An 11160-nucleotide genomic window follows, 5' to 3' on the forward strand; every position below is an offset into this window, starting at 1 on the left:
CCTGAGGTTCTCCCATGTTCCCATTCCCACACTCCTGAGACTTCTCCCCCGTTCCCATTCCTACACACTTGAGACTTCGTCCCCAGTCCCATTCCCACACTCCCGAGGCTTCTCCCCCGTTCCCATACTCCTGAGACTTCTCCCCCAGTTCCATTTCCACTCTCCCGAGGCTTCTCTCCCGCTTCCATTCCCACACACCTGAGTCTTCTCTCCCGTTCCCATTCCCACGCTCCCGCAATTTCTCCCCCAGTCCCATTCCCACGCTCCCGAGACTTCTCCCCCAGTCTCATTCCCACACTCCTGATGCTTCTCCCACAGTCCCGAGACTTCTCCCCCATTCTATTCCCACAGTCCCGCTGTTTCTCCACCAGTTTCATTCCCACTCTCCCGAGACTTCTCCACCAGTTTCATTCCCACACTCCCGAGACTTCTCTCCCAGTCCCGTTCCCAATCTCCTGAGACTTCTCTCCCATTCCCACACTCCCGAGGCTTCTCTCCTGTTCCCATTCCCACACTCCTGAGGCTTCTCCCCCATTCCCATACTCCCGGGACTTCTCTCCCAGTCCCATTTCCACACTCCCAAGGCTTCTCTTCCAGTCCCATTCCCACACTCCTGAGACTTCTCCCCAGTCCCATTCCCACACTCCCGAGGCTTCTCCCCCAGTCCCATTCCCACACTCCTGAGGCTTCTCTCCCAGTCCCATTCCCACACTCCCGAGGCATCTCCCCCGTTCCCATTCCCACACTCCCGAGGCTTCTCTCCCAGTCCCATTCCCACACTCCCGAGGCTTCTCTCCCAGTCCCATTCCCACACTCCCGAGGCTTCTCCCCCAGTCCCATTCCCACACTCCCGAGGCTTCTCTCCCAGTCCCATTCCCACACTCCCGAGGCTTCTCTCCCAGTCCCATTCCCACACTCCCGAGGCTTCTCCCCCAGTCCCATTCCCACACTCCCGAGGCTTCTCTCCCAGTCCCATTCCCACACTCCCGAGGCTTCTCCCCCAGTCCCATTCCCACACTCCCGAGGCTTCTCCCCCAGTCCCATTCCCACACTCCCGAGGCTTCTCTCCCAGTCCCATTCCCACACTCCCGAGGCTTCTCTCCCAGTCCCATTCCCACACTCCCGAGGCTTCTCCCCCAGTCCCATTCCCACACTCCCGAGGCTTCTCCCCCAGTCCCATTCCCACACTCCCGAGGCTTCTCTCCCAGTCCCATTCCCACACTCCCGAGGCTTCTCCCCCCAGTCCCATTCCCACACTCCTGAGGCTTCTCCCCCCGTTCCCATTCCCACACTCCCGAGGCTTCTCCCCCAGTCCCATTCCCACACTCCCGAGGCTTCTCCCCCAGTCCCATTCCCACACTCCCGAGGCTTCTCTCTGAACCAGTTCTGCTCTGACCCCTATGGTTCGATTGTGACGTAACGCCGTCTCCGTCGGCTCGGCTCGCCATTGGTCACGCCCCACCGCGCGGCCCGGAGGCTGGGCCGGCTGCGAGCCAATGGGACGGCGCAGACGGTGAAAGGGCGGGCCGGGCCGTGGCGGGGTCGGAGGTGAATGACCGGTAGTAACCCCAGAATCACACCACCGGCTGATGCCACTGTCACCGGAGGAACGGCCATCCCCTCACTTCGGCATCTGGAGGAGCCGCGCGGCCCGGCGCCTGGTTCGGACGGCGCTTTCTCTGTCGAATTTAGAATTCTTCGGCGCATCCTTGAAGCCGGGTGAGTAGCGGCGGGTGGCCTCTGCTGCTCCTGGGGCCCCCTGTAGCATCCTTCAACTTGAGGAGTCAGGAGGTTATCAAGTTGAGGCGGTTTGAAAGGAGAAGGGGCTTCAGTTTGTCCATGTCCTCGCTTCAGCGATTGGGGATGTGCCTGGGGATGCAGGTGTGCGATGGCGTTGGATGCCCCTTCCTTGTTCCCCCACCCTCTCAGGGCTGGATCACTTTAGAGGGACGAGATCCAGGAGACGGAGGGGGGAAAGCCGGACTGCACTCGGGCACAGGCTGAGGGGAGTGGGTGAGGCCCGGGCAATGCTGGTCCTCGGGACAGAGCAGCTGGACCTTTCCTCACACCTTAGTTTATATCCCCACCCCAGGATCTAATCGGATGCCTCAGTAATTTCAGGAACCATGTTGCATGCAAATTCGTTCTGGCAAGACACGTGGTACCTCATCTTCTTGATTTTTCAACCGGCATCTGGCCCAGACACTTTATTACCGTGGAGTGACTGCAACTCACCCGGGTCGCTGTCGCCTTAATTTCCACCGGATATCTGTTTACTTTCTCACCAAGTGAAACTGGACATGTGTACTTCCTATACCTACTCTGAGTTGAATTATTCCCAGGAACGATGGGTTTAGCATTTGCACAGAGCACATTTGTGGGAACAGAAAGCTAAACATTAATTAACCTACTTAGAATTCATTCTGATTTACAGCATCCGCAGTTCTCTCGGTTCCTGGATCTAATTTGCCTGTCTTTAAGTGCTCTTAGTGCAATGATTCAGGATTACTGTGGGTCGTGTACTGTCAGGGATTGAACATTTGATTCCAAGCTGTGTCATTGTCTACTACAACACCAACTCAAAATTAGTGGAAGGGACTTTGTTTTTTGTTGTTGTTGCTATGTTCAATTTTATATTGGTGAATTGCAGCCAAATTAGAAAAGCAGATGGGCCTTCTGCCACTTTGCTCAATAGCAACAAATGCAAGAATGTGGAATGGATTAGACTTCTCAAATTCCTAATCACTAACCAATCGATACTCATCTCTCATCTTTTAGAAGTGTCATTTTTTTCTTTGAATTTTATTCTTGCAAGATGTCCTGATAAGTGCAAGACAAAAAGCTTTGATGAAATATCTCTTTTTCCAGCAATTTTCAATAATTCTGTCTTACCTAGTGACTGTGTACCTGAGACAGAGATAAAACAAAAAAAAACCATTAACTGTTGGATCTCTCCCTATCTTACCAACATTTTCACCATTATGTCTTGAAGATATGCCTCCCTACTGAGGTTTGGTTCACTTCGCTACACTTCTACTTCTGCAGCATATTGCTTCTATCCCTGCATCGACCTTATTTAAATCCTCTTCTCTGCCTGTGCCATCTTCAGATTTGACTCTTCTCTCCATTTCCTTTCTTTATTTAAAACTTACTTTAGGTACCTACCTCTTTTGGACATCATTTAGTTCATCCTTTCCATTTCATCCTTTAGCTTGTTGCCTTTTTTTTTTGTTTTTTTGGAAGTACCTTGAGATATTTCTGTACATTGTAACAGAGACTTGGATTTTTAATGTAAAGGTCCATGACTGAGTAGTTGAAGTTACTGAATTGCATACTCTGTTCAGCCAATCTAATTCTCTCAATGGCAGAGTGACAGAAAGATCCTAGCTTAACCCTTGTTTTGCAATAAGCAGACCTCCACTGTCATTCTCTTGGTCGTTCCAAGTTTTAACTTTCTTTGTAATTGTAGTTTTTCTGTTCTGTTTCAGCCCTGGTTACTGTCTCTTCAGTGTTCATTGTTCGCAGCAACAATGTCAGATCAGGATCCAGCAACCAAGCTTCCAGACCTGCAGCCAAGCTGCCAGCACTCCAAGTTCATCATTGGTTCTGTGTCCGAGGACAACTCTGAGGATGAGATTGGAGCAGGCAGCATCAAATCAGATATCTTGGAAGACAAGGAGCGATCCTTATCACCCTCCTCTGTAAACTCTGACAGTTTGTCTGATCTGTGTCTGAGCAATGATGGTATTGCAGTACAGATGAGGTAATGTCAGAATGAATGTTTTCCTTTCTGTTTGTGTGAAATGCTGTGTACCATTTTTGATTTTTGAGGCAAGGTATTGTCACTGTTTCTTGCTTACTGAGCCAGGTACTCTAATCAAGATTTCAGGCATTACGTGCTTGCTTGCTTCTATATTTTGTGTTCAGCAAGGAGCTAACAGTGCTCTTACCCTTTGCAGTACTGGGATAACTACTGAACATTGCTTTTTCTTCTGAGAATAAAGATTCTAGTAAAATAGAGTATCTCCTTTTCATTTTAATCTTTTAGGGGATCTGTTTAGGTGTACAGAACATAATGTGAAAGTTTGCAGATGTCTACAAAGCTAGAAACTAGTAAACAATGTTGAAGATAGGTACACACTTCAAGAGAACATTGGCAGACTGGTACATTGGTTAAGTGCATGAAAGATAAAATTAATCGCAGAAGTGAGAAGTGATTCATTTTGATTGTCAGAAAGAAAGGCAATGTGGGCTTGATGGAGCAGTTTTAAAGGGGATTTGGGAACAGAGATATTTTGTTTCCATAATGTCGTTTCAGCAATTTTCACCCAATGGCTCTTTTGAAGTGTTGATTCCTTGTCATGGGCTCGTCATTGTCCCTTCTGTGTCATGATATTTGGTGGCAGAAGTTTGAAAGAGCTATTTGTCTGTGTCCACCTAATTTCAGGAATTGCCCCTGATATTCCAGTCTACCTCATTTTGGTTGCTGGACAGTCACAGCTGCCAACCCTGGCCTTTTGCTGAGTTTGCTGATTTCAGTCAGGACAGTGGTGCCAAATTAGTAGTTGACTTGAGAGACCCAGTTTAGGAAAAAGGAATTAGCTCAGTTTAATTCTTGAAATATTTATGGGTGCATGTGTGCATTACGATACACAGTATGAATGTGAAATGATTCTTGGATAGCGCTCAACTTGACTTCTCTGAATAGACTGCTGGCATTAATTTTCTATGCTGCATCATGACTTGAGTGAAACATCAGAGCGTGTATCCATCCAGGGAACTGTGCTGGGCATTGCACGGTGTTAAGGTTTTTAGGGGAGAAATTGGTAGGGCAATAGAGAGGTGCAGTAAAGTGGTGGGAGTGTGGTTTTTTTTTAGATTAGATTACTTACAGTGTGGAAACATTATGCTACATTTCTTTACTGAGTGAAATGGTTAATAGCAGAGTAGCTGATTGCCTACAATGAAGTATATGCCAGATCCTACATACAGGATGGGAAGAAATATTCAAAAACCAATTTATTTCCTAAATATATCTGGCTATCACATGAAAGGAGACCTGGATTGTTTCTAGTAGAGCTGTTCAACTGATGCAAGTTCTCTGTTCTTCTTGATGGCCTAGTATTGTTTTTTTCCTTCGCATATATTGTGTACAGAGGTAGTGCCCCTGCCCCGGACCAGGAGACCAGAGTTCAAGGCCAACTGTTCCAGTAGGATGTGAAGCACCTCTCAACAGATTGATAAGCATACTTTCTCCATCTATTTGTTTTGGAAATATTAATTTTGGATCTGATTCCACCAACCTTTAGATTGTGAATTTCAAATTATAACAACTTGCTATTTGCTTTAAAAGGTTTTGTTGTGTTGCTTCTGGTTCTTTTGTCAATCATTTTAAATCTGTCACTTCTCATTCTCAGCTCTTCTGTTAATGGAAACAGTTTTTCCTTATCGCCTTTATCAGTCTCCTCTAAGGTGAGCATTCCTAGCTTTTCCAGTCCCTCCATGTAACGGGAGTCCCTCATCCCTGCTACCATTGTAGTAAATCCCTTCTACACACTGTTAGAACTAAAGTGTGTCATCCTGAAATGAACATATAGTCCAACTGAGGGTCACCACTATAAGGCTTCGCATAACGTCTATTGAAATCTAATCCTCTATTAATAAAACTAAGGATCATACATGCTTCTTAATAGCCTTTTGTCCCTGTTCCCTTTTAAGGTATATACAGTCCCAAAGGTCTCTGCCTGTAAATGCTTTAAACCTACGCTATTTAGTTCACATTACCCCTGTGTCCTACTGATAAAATGTACCACTTGACACTTCTGTCAGATTTCACCTGTCATGTACTTAACCAATTTACTAGTCTACCTATCTGCTCCTGAAATCTGTTTCTCTTCGATTGTTTTCTGCATTTCCAAGCTTTGTATCATCTACAATCGTTGACATTATGTTCAGCATAATGTATTCATATATGTCAAAAAGAGCAGTGATCCTGATGTGCCACCCTTCACTCTAATAAGTAACCATTCACTATGACTCTGCTTTCTGTTCCTTAGTCAGTTTTGTGTCCATGCTTCACTGTTGCTTTTGTCCCTTAATTATGGCGAGTAATGTGCCACCTGACTCCGTAGAGTCTGGCCTTCGTCTATACGGCACAAGTCAGGAGTGTGATTGAGTACTCTCCACTTGTCTGGACGAGTGCAGCTTCAACAACCCTTCAAGAAGCTAGCCATCCTTAAAGGGCAAAGCAGCTCACTTGATTGGCACCGCATCCACAAACATCCACTACTGACACTCAGTAGCAGCAGTCTATTATCTACAAGATGCGCTGGAGAAATTTACCAAAGAGCCTTACGCAGTACCTTCCAAACCCACAATCACTTCCATCTCGAAGGAGAAGAACAGCAGATACGTGAGAACTCCACCATTTGCAAATTCTCTTCCAAGTCACTCACCATCCTGACTTGGAAATATGTTGTCATTCCTTTACTGTCTCTGAATCAAACCTGGGTTGCCATCCCTAATGGCATCGTGTGTCAACCCACAGCAAGAGAATGGCAACAATTCAAGAACGTCAAGCGGTTTACTTGCTCAAGGGCAACTTGGCGATAAATCCTGACTAGCCAGCGATGCCATGTCCCATGAGTTAATAAAAACAAATAACTTGATCAAGTTACAGTTAGAGGTATAAGAGAGAAAATAGGATAGTTTCCCTTTTGCCACTTCTGGAATGAACAAAGACAGTTGTGTTTTAAAAGGGATTTTAAAAATGTTTTAACTCTGTGATTGTTACTATGAAGAACGCTGAAAAGATTTCTGAAACATTTATCCTTATATAAACTTAATATTCAATTCCCAAGGTACATTCAGAAAACTGCCCACTCTGTCATACAGGCATACAGTTAAGAAAAGATGATTATCAAAATGGCAGCATGCACTTGGGTCTTAAAAGTCTAAAACAATCACGGTCACAATTGCTTCTCTTGAGATGAAGTCTTGAACTGTTGTCCTACATTTTTTTGTTTGATTCACTGAAGAAATAGAAGTCAGGAGGTTGAGGATGGATAGTTTGCAGTAGCAGGTATTTTTGGCTTTATTCTAGTTGAGGGCCATTGATTCACTGCAGTGGTCACCTGGTTTGGTTGTTCAAATAGGTAGATAGTAGGCCAGCCCTGATTCTGTATCTCCTGAAGAATTTTAGCAGTCTTGTTTCTGTGCTGGTTTGGATCCATTGCTCTTTTTGCTGCTGCTTCCAAAAATGTCTGTTATCAGAAACCTGGTTTTTGTTATGTGACTATTATTTGTTTCCAGTGTTCTCAGAAGTAGTCTCTGATGAATTAGCTATTGCCACACAAAAATGACATGCCAATTGCATATCCTTGTGATAAAGTGAGTTTTCTCCACATCTAATCTCTGAAGCTGGGAAGTCTACAAGTCCAGTATGAACGTCTTTGCAATTATTTTTAAAAATGGAAGCCATTAATGCAAAGGAAAGCTTTGTCACATTTTAATGTCTAGATATTCAGGCTGGCTTTTTGGGTCTTGCATATAGGTAGAGAAAGGAAACGATTTCCTGACTTTTCAACCTCATTTTGTTTTCAAAACTAAAATGTCTGTTCTCCCTGTTGCTTTGAGGTGAAATGTTCTTGTCAAAAAAAAAGTGGTCAGGCCAAATGACACGAGCATGTAATTAATCAAGCACAACTTGTGTTACCCACCCTCCCCCCATCCTCCTATTTATCTTTCAGCACCTTTTCACACCCAGATGAAGGGCTTATGTTCAAAACATCGATTCTCCTGCTCTTCGACTGCTGCCTGACTTGCTGTGCTTTTCCAGCGCCACACTTTTTGACTTTAACGAATTCATGCTGATTTTAATGTATTAGCTGATACTTTACCTCATGTTGATTTGTTTAGGGTGGGATTATTGTCTCTACAAGTTCCCTTCACTCTTGACCTTTGGGTTGTCTCATCTGTTTTGAGTTTATCACTTTTTTCAAACAGAAATTCCACGTTCTCAAACAGAAATTCTCCCAGTTCTCTGAAACTACCCACATGTTCAAGGGGCATTGGAAGAGTGTGAATGGAGCCTCTAGTTTTTATCTTCACTCCCTAGATACAATAACTGAGAGTGCAACCCAAGTGGACTGAGTGATGCCTACCACCTTACATTCATTACATTTAATTTTAAACAATAAGATATAGGACCCCAAGGAGACCATTCAGTTCATCGAGTCCACTCTGGACCTCTGAGACCATTTGATAATCCTTGATTTCACTTGCCTGCGTTATCCTGGTAACCCTTAATACTTAGAAATCGGTCCATCTCAGCCTTGAATATAATTAATGACCCAACATCGACAGCCCATTGCAGTAAATAGTTCCACAGAAAAAAAGTCTTCCTCATTTCTGTCTTAAATGTCTTTACTAACATTATACTCTCTGGTCCTAGACCCACCCAGAAGGGAAAGTAATGGTTCCGCATCTATGCTGACAAGCCCTGTAAGAATTTTACATTTTCAATAAAGTCTCCTCTCATTTTTCTGAACTGCAATGAGTACAAGCTCAACCTACTCGACTACTTCTCATAAGAAAATCTCTCCATGTCCAAGATCAACTTGGCGAACCTTCTCTGGACTGCATTAAATGCCTGTACGTGTTTCCTTAGGTAAGGGTATGAAAACTGTTTACAGTACTCCAGCTATGATCTGACTAGTTCATTGTATGGTTTTGGCAAGACTTTCTATTTTTATTGTTTCTTCCCTTTGAAATAAATGTCAACATTCCACTTACCTTCACTAATACCTGGTGAACTTGGATGCTAGCTTTTTTTGTGAAAATCTCTCTTTGCTGCGGCCTTCTGCAGTTTGTCCCCATTTAATAATGTTCAGCTCTTCAGTTCTTCCTTCTAAAGTGTATAACCTCATATGTTCTTACATTATGTTCCATCTGCCAGATTTTTACCCACTCACTTAATCTGTCTCTATCCCTCTACAAACACCTTGTGTCATCCTAACTTACCTTGTCACCAACTTTCGTGTCATCTGCAAAGTTGGCTATACATTCACACAGTGCATTGGTTGTCATTATTGTCATTGTCACTGCAACTGCATGGGACAAACTCACTGGCTCTGGCTCGCAGTGGCTGAGACATTACTTCAAACAATTCCGTAGTGAGTTGCCTGTATTAACGAATAGGAGCAATAAATTTTCAATTATCTTAAGCTGGTTAACATCCTAGGATTGCAATTTTCTTTCTTCCCAGTTCCTAACACTCGTCCGTACTCTTTCCAATCCCTTGCTGCGCCTTTCCCTCTCACTGCCATGCTACCTCACTGTGTTGTCACTGAGAATGGTGGATTAATTGGCAAATGTTAGGGAGGCCAGGAACAGGGCAATCAATGAGGTAACTAGTGGGGTGCAGATGTTTCCTTCAGCACCAGCTGGATTGTGCCTACTTATATGGGTGGAATTAGCACTGACTTTCTGCCTGTATCAATTATACAAGTAGTGCTGACTTCCTCTGGCAGGAGGAACCATTATTTTTATCTTATTTAATATCTCCACTGCTTCCTGTCATTTGAACTACGTTGCTAACATCTTCTGTTATCTTGAAGATGGGTGTGTGTGTGTCTCATTTTGTATCACGGTCATGATCTCTGCCTTGACAACAAGATGTTCTGTTTGGACATAGTACTTCTGGGTCCCCTTTTATGATAGCTCCTAATTTTGTTCTTATACTCCCTCTTTGTCTTTTATTTATTTATTTTGATCATATCTGTATGTTTATATTTGGCATGGCCAAGTTAAGTACTTTGCACCAGGCTTTGCTAGAGATGAGGAACCTTGTTCTCTATTATTATATGGTTGTCCAATTATATTAATTAAGGCTCCTTTTTTTTCTGTTTCACCTTAATCTCGCTACCATTAGTTATCCAAAGTACTCTTGCTTTAAATTACATTCCTCTACGCCTTCTGGAAATGTTCCTGCTCATAGCCATCCGTCTCTTCTTTGAAGATTTCCCATTGGTAATTTACTGTTTTGCCGATTAGTTTTGATCCATCCACCTGACCAAAGTCGATTTCCTACTTGAAGTTAGTTCTCCTCCAGTTAAGTTTGTTTGTATTTGAATAAGCCATCTATTCTAAATATGATGATAACATGATCACTATTCTCTAAATGTTCTGAATGGTACTCCACTTCCTCCATTTCATTCCCAGAGTTCGGCCTATTGCTGCTTCCACACTGAGCTGGAAGCATATTGATAAAATGTACTTGTATACAGTTTGAACTCCTTCCTCTGTTTGTCTTGTACAGATATTATGTTAGTTTATATTATAATAGGGAAGTCCTCTATTATCACATTTTGTAGTTCTTGCATCTCCATATTTTGCCTGTAAAGCTACTACTCAATCTCTGTCAGCAATAATTTTCCTCATTCAAATCAAACTTGAATATGCTGCAATTATGGCTTGACTCTGGCTTGTTGGTTGTGTAACAGACAATCTTTGATCCTGACATAAGTCTGTTTTTAATAGTAGTCAGCAGAGTTTACTTAAGGCCAAGTCTAATAGTCTCTGCAGACCGTCTGTTTTGAATTGTGATGCAACATCTGATCATCCGATCTGTCTCGCAAAGCTCAAAAAAGCTGTGGATGTTTGCTGAACTGGGTCATGAACCTGAACAGAATCCCCTGCTATAACCTCTGAGCTGCTTTATCAAACAGCAGACACACTTGAAAATTATGAAACTCTATGAGCTATCTTTGGAAGTTTACATTGCTTCAGCGTAATTCAAGTGCAAGCCACATTTTTTTGGTCAACTTCTTATGCTAACTTTCTCCCTGGTGTTTGAAAATCCATTTGGAGGTTCTGGCTCTCTACTCCAGGATTTTACCCAAGATGTAATTATTTCTACATAAGTCTTAACCATGAATGTTGACATGCGGTGCAAGAGTATAAAGCTGAGCCCAATTATGTGAACAGTTCCTACTGAAATTTCTGCACACCAGCTGTGAGAGAGAACCCTGTTAGGAGACTAAAAAAAGGAATTCCTTTCTAATCCAGGGAATGTGCTCCTCGCTCCTGATGAAGTACTAAAATAGCTGTTATCAAAATCACCCAGTTGTATCATATCTGAGATTATGACAAATGTAAATG

At 43.5% G+C, this 11160-nt stretch overlaps 1 protein-coding gene across 2 annotated transcripts in view; it reads left to right on the forward strand.

The window, feature by feature from the left end:
- The first annotated feature begins 1564 nt into the window (after positions 1-1564).
- The window catches only part of acaca (acetyl-CoA carboxylase alpha), a 264322-nt gene continuing 254726 nt past the window's right edge, over positions 1565-11160 (forward strand). The window contains exons 1-2 of one of the 2 annotated variants that reach the window (XM_043718470.2): positions 1565-1719; positions 3489-3763. In XM_043718470.2, coding sequence (XP_043574405.2) covers positions 3531-3763 — 233 coding nt within the window. In that variant the 5' untranslated portion in view covers positions 1565-1719; positions 3489-3530. Of the gene's footprint in view, positions 1720-3488; positions 3764-8452; positions 8653-11160 lie in introns of those variants that run through there. The other variant, XM_087977363.1, reaches the window with a different exon arrangement.

This window comes from Chiloscyllium plagiosum, unplaced genomic scaffold (genome assembly GCF_037043375.1).
Source record: "Chiloscyllium plagiosum isolate Xiang-an unplaced genomic scaffold, Cpla_swu_hap1 HiC_scaffold_31, whole genome shotgun sequence".
Lineage (NCBI taxonomy): Eukaryota > Metazoa > Chordata > Chondrichthyes > Orectolobiformes > Hemiscylliidae > Chiloscyllium > Chiloscyllium plagiosum.